Below are 23,836 nucleotides of genomic sequence, written 5' to 3' on the forward strand. Positions count from 1 at the left end.
GCACGCCAAAGAAAATAATGCAAGCAGTACATTTCCCACTGCTTTAGATGATGGTATCTGCCTCCCATATGTCCCATATGGACATTTCCCCCAGTCCTGTGCACCCTGCAAAACCTCCAGCTCCAGTCTGCCCATTTGACTGGGTTTCTAACCCAGTTGTGGGTTAGGGACTGCTGGCCAGCAGGGTTAGGCATTGCTGCAGAGAGAATTAACAAGTATCAAATTCATAACCTTTTATTCACTCTGCTGACTCATACACCCCAATGCAGGCAGCCTTGAAGTGACCTGGCTGGAGGAGCCAGCACATGGATCAGCTCCCACACAGCAGAAGAGCAACTCCCAGTGCTTCTGACTCATCTGTAAATCCAGGGCTTTCCCCCCTTCTTTTAGTGTAAAATACAGGTTGGCATTTTCAAAGTCACCTATGGGATTTACATACCAAATTCCTCTTCATTTTAAAAGGATCTGTGTGTGCAAATACCTTGATCAGCACTGAAAAGTTTAGTGTATGATAAAAAAACCTGCAAAGGCAAAGAGCCCAGCATTGCCTAGGCAGGAACTGTGCATCCAGAGCTGGTTTTCTGAACCAGCTTTTACTGTGCCCACTCTGGGCTGGAGAAGGAAAACTGTGTCACCTCAAAGCCAGAAATAACCATCTATTAAAGGAGAAATGTGTGTTTCAACATTTACCTGAGCAAACGAACAGGATTAACCCTTAAGTATATTTTTGCAGACGGCATAAAGTTTTGGGAAAATAGCATAGTTTTTTTTTTTTTGTCTTTTTTTTAATACAGGTAGATTGTAGTTGTGGGAAATGAAAGCTACTCTGAGGTAATTTTAACCTTTCAGGTAAGTAGCAGGCTTTCAAAAAGTTGTCTAAATAGGCACTTCCCAAAATGAATTCTAAAAGTACTGAAGGTGCATTCATTTTTTCAGTAGGTCAAACATAGCATGAGGTGAGGTGGGTTTTTTTTCAGCTGGTATCAAATAGATTAATTTAAATGAAATGAATTAATAGACCTACCGTAAAAATACTGCATCAGCAAACAATGTTACCAGTAAAATCAACAGCCAAAGGGAGGAAAAGTTGGACCTTCCAGAGACTAAACATTTAAGTGAAGGAAGAAAAAATATAAATGCATACATAATGTGCTGTAGTGTTTGTGCTGCCTTCACCTCACTGGCTCAGGTGCCAGGAGCAGCCACGGTCCTGGCGACTGCCCTTGCAGCCAGTATTGCCCAAGAAGGGAGCTGGGATGCAGAGAAGCAAACTCATCCAAGGACCTGACTGCACGTTCACTCTGCAGTGCTCTGGGCAGCTCCCAGGACACTGGGACACTGCCAGGGAGCAGCAGTGCAGCTCTTGGTCCGTGCAGGTGTGAGAGGACACTGATCTAGGAAAACAGCACTGGATGCCAAAGCACCAGGCCTGTGGTCCCTGCCCAAGAATCTCCACTCAAAGGCAAAGGTTAACAACAAAAGAATAACAAGCAAGACTTTTTCCCTGGGTCCTGTGAGCTTTTAGCCAACTTATTTGCCTCTTGGTTGTGCTTCATGTGAAAATATAATGATTTTTATGGGCCACTTTAACATTTTTATGTCTTTTTTTCTTCAGAAAAAAATCCCACATTTGGTGTAAGAATTAAAACAGTATTTCATGCTTAACTGCAATCACAGATGATGTATGGAAGAGAGCTGGCTTCATGTCAACTCAATATAAAGCCAGAATTGAATCTAACGTGGTCACTACAGCTGTGCGATGTTTTATGGGGTGAGGGGATTTTTTTCAGATCAGTCATAAATGAAATGGAAACTTTGACTGGGCTCATTTTGTTTCAAACAGGAGCAAAAAAATGCAGGGAAGAACCAGGACTGCTACACATTTGTGTGAGCTGTTCCTTTGGCGGTGGAGCAGCCAGGCCAGCACCGGGCCCTGCTGCGGCGGCAGTCGCTGCCTGTTGGCACAGAGGCCCTGCCAGGGCAGCGGGGGCTTCCTGAGCTGGGGGGAACCACAGGCCTGGGATCAGCCTCCAGCTCCTGTCTGGAAAACAGCATCCCTGCAGTCCAGATCCCTGCGGGATGGGGTCGGCTGATGGAAAAGTGCCCTCAGGCCTTTCTGCCATCATGGCACGAATGTGATGCTCTGAGGGCACCAGCACGGTCCCACGTGTGCTTCCCACCTGGTGACAGATTTTTGTGGTGGTGGTTTTAAATGTGGGGTTGTGTCAGAAATGGGAGTTCAAAGCAAAGATAAACTTTTCCATGTAAGGGAGGAGCTGCTGTGGAAACCATTTCTTCCTGCTCTTGGCTTGTGTTTGAGCTGTTGGGCTTTCTGCTGCTGACTTTGAGCAGAACCCATCTCCTGCTGCCTTCACCACCATTCCCATCTCCCTGGCCTCCACAGTCTCCACCACTATTCCCACCCTCCTGGCCTCCATGATGATGGGCACAGAAATGATGGCCACAGGCGGGTAAGATGTGAAAGGGGAATTTAATGGTCAAAGTTAAAGTCAGTCAGCAAAGGTTCCCCTTCCAGTCAAAGGATCGATCTCCTGGGGGTGTTTAACAGTATCAGCCTTTGGATCTGCCTATTTTCATCCCTCTAAATTTAGGATGGGCTGCAGTGGCAAAGCTCTCATTTCTATGCAAATCCATACAAATGATTGATTACTTGTAGAAACAGAATAACCACAATGGCAGAAACAGTATTTCTTAGTTTATGTGGGGAATTTAATTACTTGCCTGTGGCACAGAAAAGGAGAATCAGGAAAACATCTTCCCTGACCCCACCCCAACCATTAAGCCTGGCATTAGACAGGGCATGGCACTGCTGTGCCAAAATCTGCATCTCCTGAGGAAACAGGAGGAGCAGGGAATGGAAGGGGCAGGGCAGGATAGGTGGATGGATCCTGAGGACACACATGGGGAGACCAAAGCTCTGCAAGGATGGGCACACCTTGGTCTGATGGACAGAAGGGACAAGCAGAGGTTGGTGCTTCTGGAATAAACAGGCCCCTAAACACTTCTGCTGGCACCTGCCCTGGTTTCTCCAGGAGCTGCAGAAGCAGCTGTAGTCCAGGTTTTGTCCCAGGTTTTCCCTTCCCATGCTGTTCCACTCCCTGAATTTAACAGTGTCCGTGGCATTTCCAGGATGCTTTCAGATGGTTCAGAAAGAGTCTGGCTGGTGATAGATAAAATGAGTGCTGCTGGTTGTGCATGGGAACAGCTGCATGTAATGAAATCACCCAATGAGAAAAGGAAGGTGCTTTCCCTTGCTCACAACCCTGGGTGTCACCACAGAAGGCAAAACCGCAGTGCACGTGGGCCTTTGTGCTCTGCAGGTGTGATGTTGTGCTGGGACAGGACAGTTGTTCTGTGAGGTAACAGCTGGGAATGATAAAAGGCCGTGGAAAAATGATGGTGCATACACGTGGTTCTGCATCCCTCCTGCCCAGACTTCCCAAATGCTTTGTTACCCTTCTCTGCAGTCAGTTTTTATTACTTAATTCCTGAATGAAATTCTTGCTCACCCTCTGGTCTCAGTGGCACCACAGGATGTGAATGGCTGCTATCCTCCCACCTTCCCCTGGGACAGGGAAGTGCACTGGGCAAACTGAGGCACACAGGCAGTGGGGGCTCATGAGGGGATGCAGGTTATTCCAGCTAAACCCAGCAGAAAACTGGATTTGACTTGCAACAACAGGAAGGTTTGAGGCTGCGAACTGCCCTTTCAAGTGTGATGGGAATTGGCTCACTTTATTGGCAGGGGGAGAGAACTGTGGGACAGGGTGGCAAAGTGAGGGACAATGACATTCAAAAATTCCCCATTTCTGAGTGTTCCATGCTCTTCAGCTAGTATTCCCTGCCTTGTTTTTCCTGCGTTCATTTTGTGCCTTACAAACTTTTTTTTTTTAAAAGCAAGAAGAGGGATTTAGACATTAGAACAGCTACTGACCTGATATGAGTTAATGATTTTATAAAACCCTTAAAAAATGCTTTACTTTAAAAGATTGATGTTTCCTATTGTATTTTTTTCAATGCCAATTAATTACTTAATTCATTAGCAATGTAACACAGGAATAGTCTTTGAAAAATCTGCTGCTTTGTGTAGATGCCTTTAATTATGGATAATTAAATACTGTGGAAGGACCTGATTATACCTCTGAGCATTTTCTAATCTGGAAAATGAAACACACTCCTGTACTCCTGAAGACATAAAACAAAAGCTGAGCTCAACAGCCACAGGAAGTAAAAAAAGATGGGAAAACAAACACCCCAAAAGCCAGACCCACTGCAAACCCTGCACCTAAGAGAGGATGAGAACACCTGGGGAGGCTCGAAGGCTTTGTGCATGCCCTGACACAGGGATGGACCCAGACCTGCCTTGCTGGGGTACAAGGGGGAGCCCAAGTGTGCTCAAGGTGGAACTGCTGCAGCCAGCAAGCAAACATGCCCTGTTAGCACTTGCTAAAGCTGGGAACAGATTTCCAGATGGTCCCTTGTACAAAGGGCGGCAATAGCCAAAAGTGTCACAAAGAGCAAAGCGCTCCAAACAACCACAGCTGACCTTGGAACAGGAGATCCTGCCAATGGCAGAACTTATGCTGTTGGTTTCTTTCTGTCTCAGAGTTTTAGTCCCAGAAGGAAGCCAGGCAAATGCTTGATTTGAAGACAGCATTGCCCCAGTGCCTCTGAGACAGATCCCCTCCCTGACTTTACTTTGCATCCTTCCTCCCTGGCCATGAAGTGATTGTAAACTCAGGGAATAAACTCTCTTGTCTTTCTTTGTTTCTGAGCTGGCAAATTTTTGGAGAAAAATGAGGACAGGTCTTGTGAAACGTTAGGGGCAGGATGACATGAGGGCACAAACACATGTCTGGCACAGACTGAACTGGAGACACTAAAAGAAGGAAAATGTCACCCCTAACATGGGGGCTGCCTGCCTGCCTGAAGTCAAAGCAGCCACGTGGCACACTGCTACTGCATCCCTGCCCATGGCAGGGGATGGAGCTGGATGATCCTTAAGGTCCCTTCCTACCCAAACCGTTCTGTGGTGATTTGTGGGTGCTGGTGTCCAAGTGTGTGATGATGCCCTGCCCCAGAGACCCCTCCTGGGGTGCGCTGCCGAAATCCTTGACACAGCAGCTGATTTCAGCTCAGAAATGCAGAAACTCAGCCACCGTGGGGTGAAGTGCACGAGGAGACACTGCAGCACATGGGACACACTGCTGGGATGCAGTGCCCTTGGCATTTGTCAGGATTCCTACTGGATGCTGCCAGGTACCAGGCCTGCCAGCAGTGCCAGACCCACTGCTGCTCTCACTTCACCTGCTGGTGAAGTTTGTGACATGATGAGCTTATGTGGGGGATTTTGTTTAATTATTTTTGCCCAACAGATTAGAAAACAGTCAATGATGTCTTGCTGACCCCACAGCTGTGCCCTGTTAATGCACATAGTGATGAGAACCATGGGGTTGGCCCCGCCTTGGAGCCAGCACTGAATGAGCCCATGACTTCCTGTGCCAACACTTCCTGTACCAGGGCACGTTGTGTCGGGAAAGCCCAGACCTCAGTCAGGAGAACAAAAGGCACACATTCTCTTGATGCACCTTGAGCCTCACCTTCATGTCTGGCAAACCCTATTCCAGCAAGGAGAAGCTTTCACACAGGGCTTTGGAAGCCTGGTGCATCCATGGGTGGAAGAGCCCAGCCTGTGGGGCACAGTTTGTCCTGGGCAGTCTGATGGTGCCTGTCAGCATTCCACAAGAGCCTGTCAACCACTGTCACTGCTCTTAATTAGCTGATGCTCTCCCTCTCCTCTCCTCTCCTCTCCTCTCCTCTCCTCTCCTCTCCTCTCCTCCTCCTCCTCCTCCTCCTCCTCCTCCCTTGGTTAGAAGAGGAGCTTGGGCACATGAAGCCGAGGGAGAGCACAGGCAGCACTCCCCTGAGAGGGAGAAAAGCACAGGAGAAGGGGCAGTGCAAATGGTAAAACCGCTGTGAACAACAGGGGAGTGAGGGAAGTCCTGGGTGTTTTTGCTGCGGGTGTGTAATTCCTTCTGTGGAGGCCACTCCTCTCTCAGCATCTCTCCTCCAGCCTTTAGATCCATAGATAGGAGTTAGGCTAAATCTGTAAAGAAAAGCAGGCACCTTTATTTCAGTGGTTGATCCAAGTAGGAAAGCCAAATAACCATTTGGGCAGGGGTCTCTCAAGTCTGGGTGAGACTGTCCAAAGAGGAGCTTATGCAGGCACAGGAACTGGCCCCGACTCCTTTTTTTGCATGTGAAACCTTCACTGTCGAGCTGTTAGGATGAATGAGAGGGGGCAGATCCCCAGCTGCACACAAAACCTGGATGTTTCTCTTGCAGAAAGGCAGCCAGGCCGGTTTACACCAGCCTCAGGGACTGGATGACAGCATATTTACTCTCTGGGGGGGCATGACGTAGCCAAGACAAAAAGTGGTTTCTGTACAAAACACAGCAAATATATCTAATCGTTGCTATCGTGGGCAGGTGTTCATTCTTTATCACAGTTTCCCATTTAATTTCCAATTTAATAATTACAGTTTGATGTTGCTTGTAATAATAAATTTCTTTTTTTGTTTGGCACAGCTTGAAAAGTAACCAGAAATTCCCTCTTGCTGCTTTCCTTGTAGCACAGGCAGCTGTTAGGGGGGATCAGTCATTTCCTGGGTGTTGTAGCCCTTTCTGTACATGGTGAGAGCTTCCACGGATGGGGCAGTCACAGCTTCTCTGGGCACTCTGTGCCAGGGCCTCACCACCCTCACAGGGAAGAATTTCTCCCAAATGTCTAAACTCTGTCAGTGGGAAGCCATTCCCCCTTGTCCTACCACTCCAGCCCTTTGTAAATAGTTCCTTTCCATTTTCCTTATCAGCTTCCATCAATCCTGGACCTGGTCACTTACCCAGGTGAGAGGGAGAGCCAAGCAGGAAGGATATTTCCCATCACAGACAGAGCTATTTCTCCTATCCCTTTCCCACTCGCCTGGGGAGGGAAAGTCAAAGGTGCACTTTCTGCTTTCAGTAAAAATCAGAGCAGGCTGGCTGAAATAATAGGGCAAAAAGCCCCTTAGTTTCTGTCTTCCCCACTGAAATATTCCAAAGTATAAAATAAAGATCTACATCTAAAACCCCATCACCCCTTTTATCCTCCCAGATTTGAAGGAGTCTGTTCTGAAAGCATTAACTGGGGCATCTCATCACTTCCATTTTTTCCCCAAACCTTTCTAACGTACTAACAGCAAGTTTGCTGTAATTGGCCCTTTTCCCAGGGAGCTTTCAGTGAGTCAGCATTTTCTGACCAACATATTCCTATCTTCTTCAAATACTTTCAGGCAGCTGCAGTGAAAAAAGTCAGAACTTTGACAGCCTGGGGAGAATTTTGCGTGTTCTTCTTCACAGAAGAAGACTGTTCCCAACAGATCCTTGGGCAGGACACCAGCACTCCTCTTTTTTGGAGCATCAGCTCCTGCTCCATTTATTCTAACAAACTGCTTCCCTACCAGCACTACCTGGCACAAAACATCTGTAACTGGGGCAGACTGTAGTTAGTTGATGTAAAAGGAGTTACACCAGTCTGCTGTGGTGGAAGCACAGAGGCATGGTTAGGACCTGGGGTACACCAGTTGTGGTACTGGTCCATAATGACTCCTTTTTCTTTGAACTCCTCAGTGAGTTCCTTGAGGAGTTTATGATTCCAGAAGTGGGTACAAGTGCAATATGGACATCCTGGAGCTCACCTCCCACTACAAAATGCTGACAGGGTCCCATGGGCGACTCCTCTACCCTTGAGCTGCATCATCCTGGCCAGAGCTGCAAAGACTCAGGCCAACCCCACCCGCCACAGCAAAGAAAGCAACATCCTTTCCTTGTTCCCACCAGGCTTTTATCAGCTCATGACCAAGCCTAAGCTCTTCAGTCTTGGGCAGTAAGTCAGAGCAACACTGCAGAAAACATGAACAAAGAGAGCAAGAAAGGAAGCCCTGCACCAGCCAAGCTGGAGGGCTGAGCCCAGGACAGCCTGTGCTGCAGGAGCAGTGCCCTGACCCGCACTGACAGCTGAAGGCACCTGTGCAAAGGCAGCGCACAAAGCAAGGCAGCTGGAGTGAGGGGGTGGGCCGGGCGGGAAGGAGATGGATGCTGATGTTTGTGGACAGCAGAGCACCTTGCACAACAGGGAGTTATGTGATGGCTGGCACTGTCCCAGCCTCTCCCGGTCCTCCAGGAACCTCCCACAGGCAGCACAGCTCCACCCCTGTCACACAGCAGCACCACTGCCACCCACGCACCGTGTCCCTGCACCCTCACCTGGCTGTGCTGCACCAAACTGAGGGTCCCTCTGGCAAACAGCTCCACCAAAACTACACTTATCTTTGTTCTGCCCAGGTGATGCACTTCACCAGCAGATCAGGGAGAGAGATGAAGAAAAACACCCCTTCAACACGCTTTTTAGTGTCTCCAGCCAAAGTGATGGGTGAGTTGGCAAGTGAGAGGCTGGGGTGGTGTATGGCCACACAGTAACAGCAGGTTGAAATTACTGCCCAGCTGCCCTTCACAGAGCTGTGCCCGTGTGGGAGGGACAGAAGGCTGCCCTGGAATGCAGCACCCAGCCAAAGGAGAGGGGATGGAGATATAGGCAAGGTGGAGAGAAGGAAAGGAAGCAGGAGGAGAAAACTTGCAAGCGTCTTTCTTAATTCTAAGTGTTCTCAGACTTGCTTAGCTCTAATCTTTAATTCATATTTTCATTACAGTCTCTTTGCTCCGCAAAGTCTGCATTTCATGTAAAAGGAGCAGCTCAGACATAAATTATTTGAAATAAGTCAACCCCTTCTTAAAGACCTCTACTCTACATATGTGTAGGCTCCAATAAAGAAGCATTAAACATTCACCAATTTAGAAATACATGAAGACAGTGTCTGCCACTCTTCTCATACAGATATGCTTCACACTCCCAACCTTCTAGAGCAGCCAAAGCAAACCCTCTCTAATCCTTCCAGAACCCCTGACCATGCAAAACACCCCAGCCTCCTGCAATGTGCCTCTGGGCCACCCAGAGGTATCAGCAGGTCAGATCCTCAGCTGGAGTAAATCAGAGTAAAGCAAAGCTGTGTTTTACACCAAGTGACACCGACACAGGATTTGGCTTTCAGCTTCTCTTGCAGCAAAGTGGTTTACAGCAATGTCATTGGATCACAAAGTCACTTTGGGTATTTTGAAGTCACACCAAGAACCAGGTGGGGGACAGCAACATGATGCCTGCTTTAATTTCAGTACTGCCCAGGCTCCTGCAAAGGAACCTGGCTTCCCAGTGGGAATCCAGGAACTCTTCCCTCCCCTCCAGTAAACCCCTAGCCCACCCCTTCTCTACAAGACACGATCATGATGATAGTGAACCTTGAACTACCACTCTCACAGGCCAGTGCACACAAACTTCAGCAACATTTCCCCAAGGGGTAACAACCAGGATGAGCAAAAGCTTTTTCATAAATATTTCTGAGTTTGAAGAGTAATGCAGAGCAGGTAACGTGTTTCCCTCATCTCTGAGAGCAGTGTCTGCTGAAAGAGAGCTTTGGAGCTGGTCCTGTCCCACAAAAGGCTCCTCGTGATCCTCCCTGACCCTTCTCTTCAGGGTGCCTGTTACACTCGTCTGAACTCTGCTGTGGTGGAAGCACAGAGGCACGGTTAGGACCTGGGGTACAAATTCAGGGTAGCAGCTTTCAGCTCCTGCCTGGCCTTCAGCAGTCAGGCAGAGCCTTTTCCTGCCATGTTTAATTTGTGCATTATCCCTTTCTTGCTTGCTGGGCAGAGGCAGAGAACACAGAGGCTTGGGAAGCCGCAGGTGACCCATGCAGGTGAACACACCAGGTTCAGGGGCTGCTGTCCCGCTGGCTCCAGGCTGCAGCTCCCTGGGAATGGAGCTCTTCCAGCAGCATCCCTGTCACTGCTCAGCCCAGCATCCCGGCTTTGTGTGAGCACTGAGCTGTGGCATGGGCTTAATCACATGAAGTGCTGGCTCAGTTCAGGGCTTTTTTGTTCTCCAAAGGCTTTTCCTCTCCCTCGTTGCTCTCCGTCTCACTTCCTCTGAAACTTCACAAGGTGGGAGATTCAACTCAGCCCTCCCGGATGCTGTCTAACATCAGGATGGCTAATTTTGGAAGTTTCAACTTTTCCAAAGCTTTTCACTGTTATAGAGGCCTCTTCCAACAGCTGTGACCAATCTTGAGTCAGCAGGGCATCTGGATAATTCAAGTGCTGCAGATTTCCAAAGCAATGGAGGATCTAGCTCTTGACAGATGCTTTCGTGTCTAATTCTCACCAGCAAGTTCAGCATCTACATGCCTTTAACCCCTTGGCCTGAAGAGATCAGATGGATGAGCTCCACTGAAAATCAGTTTCAGGGAAATGACTTCTCAAGGAACAGTAAAGCAAGCACTGGAGTATTTTGTCAGGTTGGTGTCTGCCTGGTCGAAATACACCTCCTCATTTTCAGTCTTGATCTTTTACCAACTTTCAAATCAATCCTTTCTTTCCTCTGTTGGTAATCAAATCACTGCTTCAGCTGAGCTAAAGGGGCACCACAGCTCACACTCCTGCTGGTCATCACCAAGAACATTATCCAGTCCTTCCCGTGGCCCCTCGGGCTCACACCTGAAGGGGGTGGTGGCTGTGAGGGTGACCAAGTGCCCCAAAAGTTGGCTGCCATCAGCAAGTCCCAACCATGCAGGGTGGCATGGCTATGCTATGCTACTGCCTTCAGCTGCCAGGACCTGGGGAGAGGATGGTGGAGTCCAGCAAAATCCGGCGTGGGGAGCACTTCTTCTCCTTGGCTGGGCACATTCCCTTGCATCTGCACAACCAACCAGCACATTGCATAGACTGGGACTGAAGGGGGTTTAAGTGCAATCTTAAAATCTGGCCATTTCAGGAATTCCTGAAATAAATTAGAAGAGGAATTTTATTTAGTTGTTGTTGTTGTTTTTTTTTTTTTTAAAGGGATCTCCCCGTGGCTCCAAATCACTGTTTTCCACAAAGTAAATGAACATGAAGTCTTCTCTCATCCTCTTGCCACAATTTCTGTGTCGCCTTTATCCTCCAACAGTTGTATTTAATCAAATGGCAGACAAAACATCCTGTCCCCAAATCCTTCCCTCTTTTTTCCTCAAATTTTAGTAATTTTTTTCTATGCTTCCTTGATTTTTTTGTCACTGATCAAGTTGGAAGCAGAAGCTTTCCAAAACAATGACCTGGAGCTTCAGCGATCCACACCTTGCAGATAAATAACAAGCCACATTTATGCAATAAAGCACCAGCACTGGATTATTCCACATTAAAACCTTGGCACTTTTCAAGCAGCAATAATTTGGAATAACACAGACCGTGTGGGGAAGGGTTTTTGTCAGTACTGCTTACCAACATGCACTGTTAATCCATCACCTTCACCTACAATAATTTACATTGAGATGGAGCCTTTTGTCCTGCAAAATCCCAAAGGGTTTTGCAAAGTGGACAGCTCCCATTGCCCTCCCAGGGCAATCCCTGGGCAGGGGTTTGGCTGTCCCTGGTTGGGAAGGAAGAGCCCTGCTCCCTGACTGCATTGCCAGTGCCTCTTTCTGCAGCATCCTGGCATTCCTGCCCTGCTCACTTTGGGAAGGGAAATGAAGCTCATGAACCACCTCTGAACTGGCTGGGCAGCAGAGGAATAGCCTGGCCCATGCCCAGACACCAAGTGCCCACAGCCCAGGTGTTCCAAAGGGACACCCCCTGGGCACTCCCAGACATCTCCCACTCAGAAAAAATGCATTTCTTCACAGCACTTGCTAAGAAAAGGCAGCATCAAAGGTCTGCCCCCAGGTGTTATGCTACACAGAGACATGCACAGCTCACTCAGGGACACGTGTAACATGGATTTGTTTGCCAAAGGAGAGGCTTCAACAGGCTGGGAAAATCCCTGGGGGGTTCCTGAGCAAGACACATTGTGTTACAGCAGGATCAGGCTGGGGTGCAGAATGCTTATTTCAAATTAACTCCAACAGAGAAATAATGAGCAGTGAGTTTATATTTCAGTAAATTAAGAGAGAAGCTTAGGTAAAATGTGGGTTTGTATGCGCAGAAATAAATTATTATTTACTCACGTTTGTGCTCATGCTCTCAAATATGAAGATATTTGTAGGGATTTATTAATATTTATACCACATTATAATAAATACCCACAAGAGCTTTGCATGAAGACATGCTATTTTACCAAGGTAAAATCTGTTGAAGGTCAAAGGGATCTTTTACCTGTGTGTGGATGGCAGGATCAGCCTCTTTACTTGAAAATCTGTATCAATCCTGATAATTTAAAACTTTAATTAAAGACTCAGTGACAGATTATCTACAAAATGCCTTCCTGCTGCCCAGTATTCCATCAGAAATGTCTTCAGAAGCCCAGGCTGAGTAAGCACACTTGCCAGGAAATATTTCACTGTGGACATGTTAGCTTTTATCTGGCTTGTTGGGTAACAAATTCTTTTGTTGAGGACTGGTGACAACAAAAATTAAACTAGAGGCAAAATCAGACCCCAACCCAAAAATTTATAATATTTGTTTTGTTCATCTCTCAAGAAAATGAAGCACAGGAAGTTTCTCCCTTTGTGCACTGCAGTAGGTGAGAGTTACTTGGAGCTGGCAAAGCAGAGGAACCCATTTAATCTGGATCACAGATTAAACCAGATGAAGTGACGTGAGGGATGATACAGCAGGGATGCCCCCATCCCAGCATCCTGCACTGCTCCCAGGCCACATCCAAAGGGCTGAAGGAAATGGGAAGAGCAACCTCCAAGTGATGCAAAGAAAGGGATTTAAAGCGCACACACACCAATACCAGGGCTCACCCCACAGCAGTGGATGGGTTTATGGGGAGGGACAAGCTGAGGTCTGGGAATGAAGAGCACAGGGTGAGGAGAGAAGGGCCCAGGAACACCACACAGGCACCTCTACAGCCCTAGCCACGGGAGCATGCAGACCTCACTGGGAATTTTGGCTTGGAAAGGTTCTGGCACAGGCAGACTGGAGGGATGTTCTCACAGAACTGCTGCAGAACCTGGGGCAGGAGGGACAGAGGTGGCGGCACCACGAGCTGGACCCTAACAGTGACAGGCCGCTTGGAGATCCTGCAGAGGAGAGAGTTAACAGCAGTGACACGCTTTTGTCTGGAGAAGTCACAGGGACTGCAAAGAACAACTCGAGGCCATAATTCTGCGGTCTGTCACTACCAGGAAACGTGAAATCCAGTGACCTTTCATCTCTGTGACAGAAATGCTGCACAGCACCTGGAGCCATCGCCCTCAAAATCCACTCTGACAAATTGGATGATAGGACATGAAGGAGAAAACGTCCTCTGCCTCCTTCACCCCCAGATTGGAGCCTCCCAGTGAAGTCTGCATGCTCCGTGTGGAATGTGGTATCCCTTGCCAGGAAGAGCCAGCCTTGAATGAGCTGCTGTGGTTAGTGAGGCACAAGATAACAATCTCATTTCTTTGGCCAAGAAGGAACAAATCTCCAAAGCCATTTGTTCGGACTGCTCTTAAATGATGGGAGAGAAATCGGTATTGGCTTTCTATGAATCTTCAGGCCAGGAATGTTAGAATCAACAGATTTTTGCATTATCATAGAATCACAGAATTCCAGACTGGTCTGGGTTGGAAGGCATCTTAAAGATCATCCCCTTCCACCCCCTGCCATGGGCAGGACACCTTCCACTATCCCAGGTTGCTCTAAGCCCTGTCCAACCTGGCCTGGGACACTTCCTGGGATGGGGCAGCCACAGCTTCCAGTGCTCACTGAATCACAGCACTTCTGCCCTTGGCAGAACATAGCTAATAAGATTATGAAAATCTACCTGACTCTATGGAAAGAGAATTATTCTCTCATTAATAGCAGCAACAGCTAAGCAAGCAGGCAAGCCATGCTCCTAGCAGAGCGCAGCAAATGATGCAGGGCTGTGTTTAACCTAAAACGAGGATTTCCCTTACCAAAATTTTAAGGGGTAGCTTTTGAATTGAGTATTTGCACCACAGAGATTACTCCCCCACAGTAACTGTATCCCTTGAGCTCTTCTGTTTGTCAGTCTGAAATTACAGTCACAGGGACTAAAATCTTTTCATCACACCAGAACACAGCACTGTGTCTTCACCGCTTCGGCAGAAGACAAAAGCTACTGAATGGAAGGAAAAAATAAGTTTAAAAAGGGGTGTTTCAGTCATTTAAGCGGGTCTGTCAGCTTGTGTTATCTTCACCCATTTGTGAAACTGAGCTTTAATTGACTGGCTGAAGTGGAGAGCTGAAAGACAAAATCTTGGTCTCAAGATGAGCAGAGAGCTGCAAACACTTGTGCTCCTCATTCATTAGGATGTGTCAGAGGGATTCAGATGGGAAGGGACACAGGAATGGCTGCTACTTCCACTTGAATCTCCCAGACTGTAAGAGAAAGGTGAACGGTGTGTGCCACGCTCAGCCACATCCAAGAGCAGTAACAAACTGATCATCAGTCCCCACGACACAGGAACTGCCTTGGTGCCTACCAATTTCTATCACTGTGGGAATCACTTCATTACATTGTGAAGGACAAAGCCAAAACTGCCAGCTTGGGTCAACTAAGCCAGTCAGGCCCAGCAGCAGCAGGAGGAGCAGAAAACCCTTCCAGCTGAGGGGTCTCCATCCCTGCAGCCAGGCTGGGACACCAGGAGGGGTTCAGCTCCCCCCACAGCACCCCCATGCAGACATGCTCCTCCATCCCAAGGAACAGCCATGACCCTCCACTGGCCGAGCTGTGCTGCAAGACCCAGAGACCAGGATTCCCAAAGCATCCAGGCTGCTCTGACAGGGATGGTGAGAGATACATCCCTGCCTAAAACAGGCCTCAGATGTAGAGCTTTAAGTGTATCCCCAAGAGATGAGCAAAGACAGGAGTGGAGAGATTTGGTAAAACCATGAATGAAGCCTCCTGGTTTCCCTGTGAGGGTTCCAACGACCTCACTGTGTCCCACACTCCGTTGAGCAAGCAGCTGATCTTCCTCCTCTCCTGCTGTCCTTTTCCCCACCAGCAGGAGCTGCTCTCTGCCTTTCCCCTGGTGTTTTGGGCACGCTGTTCTGGGAAGAAAGATGCCTCTCACCCCTGGTCAGGGGGTGTCGGGGACTGCATCACAGAAAGCCACCAACCCCCCAAAGGGGGCATGTGCTCCTGGGGGAAACGGCCACGGTGGGGAAATCCAGCAGCTCCTGGAGCTGTGAAAGCCCCTCAGAGCCTGCACTCCTGGGAAGCCTCAGGGATGCTCACAGGTGGGTTGACGTGATGCAGACTGGATGGGATGTGCTGCCACTGTAAATGAGGGGATTTGGGATGGTGCCCTACACATGACAGGAACACAGAGGCCACACAAGCTCCAGAGGTGTTTCTTGGGGTGTCAGTGGGTCTGAGCTCGGTGGCAGGCCTGGGGACAGCCAGTGGTACCCCTGAGTCACCAGCCCAGGACACCAGTCTTGGTGAGCGTGATGAGAAACACCCAAACACAGCTAAACAAAGCTAGTGCACAGAGCTGGGTAACAAACCTCTCCTCTGAATTTTAGCAATAAAAACAAACCAATGAGATTTCCTATGAACATTTTCTGCTTTCCAACAGAAACACAAAACTCAATGAAAATCTGACAAAATATTTTGGAACAAAAATACAGATACAAACCTCAGGATTTCAAGTAATATTTATGGTGTAATTTTCCAAACATTTTTTAATTTTTCAAGTTCCTTCAGTAAAGTATTTTATGTTTCCAACTCTTTGCCTTTACTCTGTCTTACAGAGCAGAAAATGTGTTGAAAATGTTATTTCTTTACCAACATTTTCATTTAGGTACAAAAGCAACCATTACTCTTATCCAGCAGCAGTGATGTATGTAAGAGCAAATATATACGGATAGTGAATTCTGAACACAAGGAGATGAATCCAAGTAGCCATTTCTTACATGTTTAGAAAGCTGTGAAAAGGTTTATGTGCAGCTGCCTTACCTTTTAATCTGTCTTCACATCTACATTAGGAGAAAGGTGCTTTTTCAGAGATGTATGTGAGTACACGCTGCGGTACAAGACCCGGGAGACCTTTTTGGAAACAGATTTCTTTTCCAAAGAGGTACTTTCAGTCATTTCAAAGCATTTCTTGAAAGTATTGATGAATTTAATTCGTGAAATCACCTCAGCAGGACAATGAGGGCCAGCGCTATACAGAGACTCCAGCACACAACTAACAATGTTCTGGGCTTGGTGGGTGTCTTACTGGCCACAGGGAAAGTTCTGCCATTGATTTTGGTGAGTTTTCCCTCGGCCTCAGACAATAACCATTGGTTTGTTAATGCAAGGACAAAGGCCCTCTCTTTTCTCATGTATTCGATTCTCTGTTAGACTAATTTTGAGAAAATAACAAAGAAATGAAACAACAATCACTGACATCAGGACTCAATCCCATAAAACTTTTATCAATCCAGCCATTCCATCTGCTTCAAGGAGAAGACACAGGCCAGGAAGGGCAGCTTAAATTTTCACCCCATAACCGAAAGACCAGGAGAAGGACCAGTCCATGCCGATGGAAGCAAACCTCAGTAACAGCATTTCAATCAAATGTTTCCTTTATATCTCTGTTAAAGCCAACACGGTTCTTTCTTACCATTCTTGCAGACAGGACAACACTGCTCTGGTTCATAGACCGGGTTGACACACTCGGGGACTGCGCAGTCTGCTACAACACAGTGAACTTCATTGCTGGGCTCGCAGCGACACCATTCGCATGGCGAGGGCTAGGAACAAATCTCAAATTAGCCCATTGCCTCCCGCAGCTCACAAGTTTGCAACATTCCCATCTTGCCACAAGATAAACACATCAGCGTTCAATACCCCTTGACTGAGTCATTCATCATGGGTGATACAAGTTAACCTCTGGCACAAAGAGCAACAGCTGAAATAGGAAACCACAACATCAGAAAAACCAGCGAGCTCGGCCTTGTTTTCCCATGCAGAGTGTAAGGTCTTTTAGGATTTTAGGTCCTTTTGCCAAAAAAACCCCTGAGCTGCAGCCTCTAGGCTGTACCTTGCTGTACCCATCTGTTTTATCTTACACGTGTGGCCAGAAGAGCAGGATTTGTGGAAGGTCCTGAGTGGTGGTTCGTTCCAGGAAGGGAGGACAGGCTGATTTTCCAGGCTGTACCCATCTCTCACGTAGGCCACCACTGCCAGGCACTCCCAAGCTGTTGGAAGGGTGCTGCTGGGATGGCCTGTCCATCCCCAGCCTCCCGGGGTGTTTTCATTCCCACTTTTCAGGGCAGAGGAGAACAGTGTCACTCTTGGAGGGCAAACCCATTTTATTCCATGTTTGTGCAGCACCTGCCTCAGGGGTCTGTGAGCACTCCTGTAACACAGCCATGAGTTCTCAGCCTGGCCCCTCTCCTGCCTGCTCCAACAAGGTTTGTGAGCTCACATAAAATATGTAAATAATTAAGAGACTGAGTAATTCTGCTGAGTCAGGGAATTCAGAATCGAAGCACCCAGCTAAACGGTTTTGTTTTAGCACCATCAATTTGGCCAGGGAGTTCTATCCACCTCCAAATTGCACAGAGTTGTTACTGTCTCAACCTTTAAAAAGCTGTGAAAATCTGCTGAAAACATAGAAAGGTCAGTGTTTTAAGGTCCCCAGTGACTTATGTGTGTGCTAGTGTCATGAAATCATGGCAACAGAGCTAAGGAAGGAGAATAAGAGGAGAATTGAAAGGAAAATAACTTCCTTTCAGTACCAGTACGTTCGATATGTAACTCCCAGTTTCTCAGCATCCATCACGAAGATTTCAGTGAGTAAATGTGGGTATTGGGAAAAATTCTACTTTATGTGAATCTGCAGCTGTGGGAATTCCTCAATATTAAAAAATATTGCTCAATATTAGAAAATAAAGTGGGATGCAAAGAAAGAAGGATTCATCCTGATGTATTTCAGACCTCAGTGCTGCGTCACTCATTTCTACAAGATAGATATGACCTGTGAGCCTTGTTTGTGGCTTGTAAGAAGCTCTTCAGTTCACCTCTAAGAAGCTCCATGTGTCTTGAGTCGAATAATTTCTTCCCAGGAAATTTATTTCTACCTTAAAATGCACTAATTAAAGCTTCCCTTGCTTTGTCTCAGCATCTGCAGTCTATAATTCCCATCACCTCTCATTTGCTCATGGCTTTGGCAATTTAGATAAAATCAGCACTCCTTGAGCAAGGGAAGAAGTGTGTGGAGGTGGAATTCCTCTCTCTAATTATCGTTCCTCTTTCAATCCTGCTTTGATTTCTGTCTGAAGCACCAGGAATCTAAATTCATTTGACTGACATTTCTTATTCAAGGCTATTTAATGGGAAGAAACAATACAGAAGAAAACAGACAGAGCTATTTTCTGAGGGATCAATAAGAAAATTGCTGCTTTGTTTTTACTCATTTTAATCACTAATTATATGGAGCAGTAGAACTAGATCTTGTGATTTGTGGAAGCTTTCACTGACGTCTCCTCCAGGGCTTGTACCCATCCTCACTACTCCAGTGGCTGCAATGCTGAGGAATAAGTGATGCTTTTCCAGGGCTGCAGCCCAATCCACGGCTCAAAGAGGATCAGCACAAGTGGAAGCTGCCCCTAAACGACTCTGCAGCTGAGCAGATGAGACATGACACACACGTCTTCTGCCTCAGCCGGGGTGGTGCAGCCTGAAAATGACACTGTAACAAAGCAGGATGTTGCCTGATGCTCAGAGCAGCTTTCCAAGCGGGAAGAGCTGCACGCAATTAGAGAAGGAAAGCACACCCTGGCAGAACATAGTGAACTGATGCCTCTAGAAGGCTGACCTAGAACAGAGGCCAGAGAGAGCTAAAGAATAAAGCAGGGATTTATTAAAACGCCTCAATGGATCCACCTTGGGCAGCACAAGAGCCCAGCCAGGGCTGCACCCAAGATAAACCCAAAATGGACAGCAGGTCACAGGGTCTCTCACTTTTATAAGTTCTGGTCCATTTGCATATTGGAGTTAATTGTCCAGTTATAGCTTCAGGAGATGAAGTCCCATCCTCTTGTTTTTCTCTCTTCAGTTCACCATTGTTTGTACTTTTTGGGCCTGAAGCTTAGAACAGCTGTCCTTGGACAAGCTGGAAAAGGATTGTTCTGCCTGCCTACCCTGTGAAGAGAGCTTGCCAACACTTAATACGAAGCTCAGAGTTACACTGAAGCAGCACAGAATTTGAGAAATATAAAAGCTAAAACTTAAGGCATCATTTCCCCCCTTTAGAGGCTTGACCTAAGCTACCAGATGAAAAGGCTGCTTTGGCATGAACCAGATTTTGCCCTGCCACCTCCTCCTCCCCGCTGTATTAACGTCAAGCCACTTGGTCTTGTCACCAGGATCTTCCTTTGGTCACTTGTCAGTGCCATGTACCATGGGGGACTCCAGCCCTCCTGTCCACTTGGTTTATGGGAGCCTTGGCACTTTCTCCCATGGGATGTGCTTTGGGATCTGATCTGCAAATCCCTGCCCATTCAGAAAGGACTTTGTCCCAAGCACACTGATTGAGCATTTTGAAGCTGTTGTCTGCAGGCTCTGCATCCATCTATTCCTTCCCCTAGTGCTACCCTTCTTGTGGAACAATTCTGGGACACTGGTCAAGAAGTCCTCTGTCTATTGGTACAGGCAGCAGGAAGACCAGGCAGCAAAGTGACAAACTGGGAACCAGTGAAGAACAGGAAACCAGCAGAAGATGTCCTTAAGTTTGGTTTCCTGTTTCCCAGTTTAAAGATTTATCCCCCATGAAAGAGGGGTGGTTTACACTTTTGTAGCCACTGAAGTTCAAACAACAATTCCAGAAAAGGAACTCTCATCCCCGCTGAAGAAGGATACTGAAAAAACACAGGGGATTTTCTGGAGTAGGAAGGAGAGAGGACACTCTTCCACATGAACAGTGCAAATGCTTTACCTGCGTCCCTTAAACTGATATTCTGGAAAGAGTGTTAAGATTAAAGGATCACAAAAGGTGGTAATTTACTCACTCCCCTGTCCAAGGCAGAATAATCTCTTAGAAAACTCTCTAGGGAAGTATTTATTATGCAGCATTTCAAGAGCTGTTGGTGCAGAAACATTCTTCTGACCACTGCCCAAAAGGAAAGGGTGCTCACGATGCCCAGACATGACACGGATACCAGACCACACCATTCCGTGGTCCTGCACTGCTCAATGTGATTTCAGAAATGACTCTCTCAGGAGCAAGCTGCTCTACTGACTGCTAGGTAGCAGTCAGTAGAGCAGTTTGACTTGTCAAACCAGTGCAAAGCACTGAAATTCTTTTTACCCCATCTCCAGTTCTAATGGGGGTGAGAGCAGTGACCCTCAGAGCCAGTGGGGTGATATGTTCTTGGATGTTGTTGTCAGCGTAGGGCCAAGTCAAGCCAAGCTGCTGGAAAGCAGAGGTGGCCAACATCTATCCACCATCCAAGGGCTTTTAACAGCAGCTGATATGGGACACAGAGCACAAGGGACCTTCTCAGTCTCTGCACTGACCCTAATCCACCTCTCCTGCAGCCAGTCACTTCAAAAAGAAGCAGCACAACCCATTCATAACCACCCCTAAGATCACAGCCCAATTTCTATTTCTCTTCTGTTCTACTGATCCCAAGGAGGACTGTGAGCCCAGGTTTGGCTGGGAGGGCAGGTTCAGTCCCTGGGCATTCCTGTGTGGGATGGCCCCATCACACACCTCAGGATGGCTGGAGGAAGGAGCCAGCACTCCCTCTGTTGCGTGGCTGGGAAACCTGAGTCTCAGGTGCTGTCAAATGGGAAACATCTGCAATCAGCAGAGTTTGTTAACAATGCAAGAAGGAAGGAAAATTAGAACAGAGAATAGAAAATACACACGGCTAATAAAGATTTTATGTGCATGAGCACATAATGATAAACTTGACAGATGATATAAACAAACACATGAAAAAGGCAGGAAAGGAAACAGAATGAAAAAGAAGATACACCCTGAGCAGGGGAAATTGGGAAACCAACCAGGATATGGGTGTCCCACCTCTTAATCTTCTCTCTTGCACCCATACTCACCAGCTCCCCACCGCTTACATCCTCCTTTTGGAAGCAAATGCTAGCACACATAGGAATTATGACTGCTATCATCCAGCTACTCCTCTCTTACAAGGTTGGGCAGCACGTGGGTCCTTCTTTTGTCAGCTACAAGATTTCAAAAACCCACAGAGATTTCATACCTCTGAGAGGTCTATTTTGTGAGCAGGCCCTCAAGTCCTCTGCAAGGACTGGTGGACAGCCAGAGAGATCACACGATCAAACAATTCTTTAGGCAATAGCCAGCCTACAATACTGATAATTCCCAAACATAAGGGAGAAGAAAATGGAAATCTGAATTCAGAACTCAGAATGTTTAAATCTACTCCTTTATGCTTTTCTACAACTGAAGAGATCTGAATCAAACTTCTTTTAGACCATGGCAGCTGGTACAACCACACCAATAACTGATACACAAAACTTCAAGATTTTAGGCCATACCCTGCAAGAAGCACCTCAGTCATCTCATTCAGTCATGGGAATTCTCTTGTTGCAAGTACTCACTGAACCTCATCTCCGTATTTCTCCTTTAGTTCATGTCTTGGCCATAGTTACAGCACCTATGCCACCCCTCTACTGCCCCAAACATGGGAAAGGCTTTTATATATCCTCACCAAGTAGGGAATATTCTCTCTGAGTGAATGGAGGAAGCATATCTGTATCTGTGAAACATCATTTTGCAGCCTTCCTCTTGCCTGCCTGCAATCAGGATTTCTCTGTCTTTCTGTCTGCTTATCAATCACTCTTAGCTGCTTCTACACCAACAGCTCTGGAGAGGTGCAGAGGGAGTGATTTACCTAAGACAAACTAAAAACCCTGAAGATGACATCTGACTGATCGTTTTTGTTCACCTGTTTGTTCTGCCAGTCAATAAGAAGCCATTTCCCTCACTTTTTGCTCTTCTGCCACATTAACCAGGCTAACTGGTTTCCAAGTCACCCAGCTCAGGAGATGTCTCAGACCAAGTTTTAAGGCTGCAGTTCCCTGTGATCAGCTGGGATTCTTCCAGCTGGCTTTGCTCAGACTTAGGGTTTGAGGCTCATACCCCTCCAGGAGCTGGGAAAACGCTGCTCATTTTCCAAGCAGCCTTCCAAGATTAAAGTGCTATTTGGCACCTGAGTATTTCAAGAGCCAGTGCATCTTGTAACATTAAAACTGTTACTCCTGGAGACCTTCCACTCCATGAATTTAGACACCAGCTCCTCCAGGCATGTTTAGCACAGCCATTTCCTAACACTTAGGACCTCTCCTCACTTTTCCAAGAAAAGGCCTTGAATTGTGCATTATTTTCTTTGTACCTGGGTTTTCAGCCTCATGGAAGAAGATTTACATCTTTGCTGGAGCCAGGCTGCTCAAAGCCTGAGATGCAGTACTCAGGATTTGTTGCGCTGCTCTCTTCCCCCTCCTTCCTACAGCTAAGCCTGAAGAGAGTTTTTGTACAAAGATGTGCCCTAATCCCATCCTGGAAGGCTTCATCTCATTGCCAAGGTCCCATGAAGTGGTGCATAAGGACCACGTTCCCACGCTGCCTGACACACAACAGCCCTTCACCAACCAGACACAGCTCCTGCCAGACAGCTGCACAGCAACACAGACTCCACAGCTATTGTATCAGGAATACTTGACTTTTCTTCTGGGGAACAAAGTAAGTGTTTACAACCATCTGATCGTGTTACAATGCACCTACTGATCATTGTGCAGGGGCTGTCCAAGTCACTGGAAGACAATCCAAGTGTTTTCACTGAATTGAGTGTACCTGTTATGGGGGCCTGTGATGTTCTTCAGAGTCAAACAGGTGAATTTACAACATGGCCAGAATGACTGGAGCAATCTGCTTGGTTGACTGGAACACAAAGAGGAGCATAAGCACAAAATTAAGCCAGTGGGCTTGATTCTGAGCCCTGGTGAGTCAAGAAGCCATCACATCAAATCAGAGGCAGAGGAGATACTGGGACTCTCGGTACCACGGCAAACCAAAATCAGGCATTTCAGCTCCCAGCTCCTTCAAACACCTAAGAGGACGTGGTGTGTAAGGATGCTGCTCTTCTAGGTGATACTGCAAAGGGGAAAAATGCTTTTATTGCCAGTTTTACTGAATATGGAATTGAAATGCTTTCTCCCCCTTCGAGAACACATTAGAAGAAGAAGTGCCAACCCCTTAAAAAGGAAGTGCCATTTCTGCTGATGCCAAGGTGGTGTGGGATGCAGTGGATCTCACCTGGCAGTTCTGCACACTAAAGGCACCATGGCCATAGGTTCAGATCCACAAGTTGTATCCACACTCACCTCCTGCCTACACTCTGGATGTGTCCCATCCCCTGCAAGTGCTGGGCTCCAAGAAAAGGAAGACTGAAAACCATCTCTGCTGTCAATCCCTCCCACTTTTGGTTTTCAAGAGACTCTCAGAGATAATCCCTCAGACAGGCTGGACTGAAGGCATCCTGCTCGATGCAGACAAAACAGCAGGAAGAGCAGAGCAATGCAGAGTGATATCTGTCAAATTGGGCACTTACATCTTGAGAGGAGCTGTAACTTTTAATGATGCTAAGGACAATGGCAATTCTGATGGAAATTATCTCTGTAGCTACAGTTTCAGGTGGGGAATTTATTGGCAGGAAGCAAGAAAGGGAAGTTTGAAAGGACCTCATGAATAAATTTGGAGGCAAA

The 23,836-nt window shown here is 47.2% G+C and overlaps 1 protein-coding gene across 2 annotated transcripts in view; it reads right to left on the reverse strand.

Annotated features, from left to right (window-relative positions):
• Positions 1-23,836, reverse strand: part of VWC2L (von Willebrand factor C domain containing 2 like) — a 46,346-nt gene that overhangs the window by 10,455 nt on the left and 12,055 nt on the right. Inside the window, exons 3-4 of one of the 2 annotated variants that reach the window (XM_041411851.1) lie at positions 16,710-16,839; positions 10,824-10,948 (exon numbers count right to left, since the gene is read on the reverse strand). In XM_041411851.1, the coding sequence (XP_041267785.1) occupies positions 10,923-10,948; positions 16,710-16,839 (156 nt within the window). In that variant the 3' untranslated portion in view covers positions 10,824-10,922. Of the gene's footprint in view, positions 1-10,823; positions 10,949-16,709; positions 16,840-23,836 lie in introns of those variants that run through there. The other variant, XM_041411850.1, reaches the window with a different exon arrangement.

This window comes from Onychostruthus taczanowskii, unplaced genomic scaffold, assembly GCF_017590055.1.
Source record: "Onychostruthus taczanowskii isolate IOZ18803 unplaced genomic scaffold, ASM1759005v1 scaffold37, whole genome shotgun sequence".
In the NCBI taxonomy this organism is placed as follows: domain Eukaryota; kingdom Metazoa; phylum Chordata; class Aves; order Passeriformes; family Passeridae; genus Onychostruthus; species Onychostruthus taczanowskii.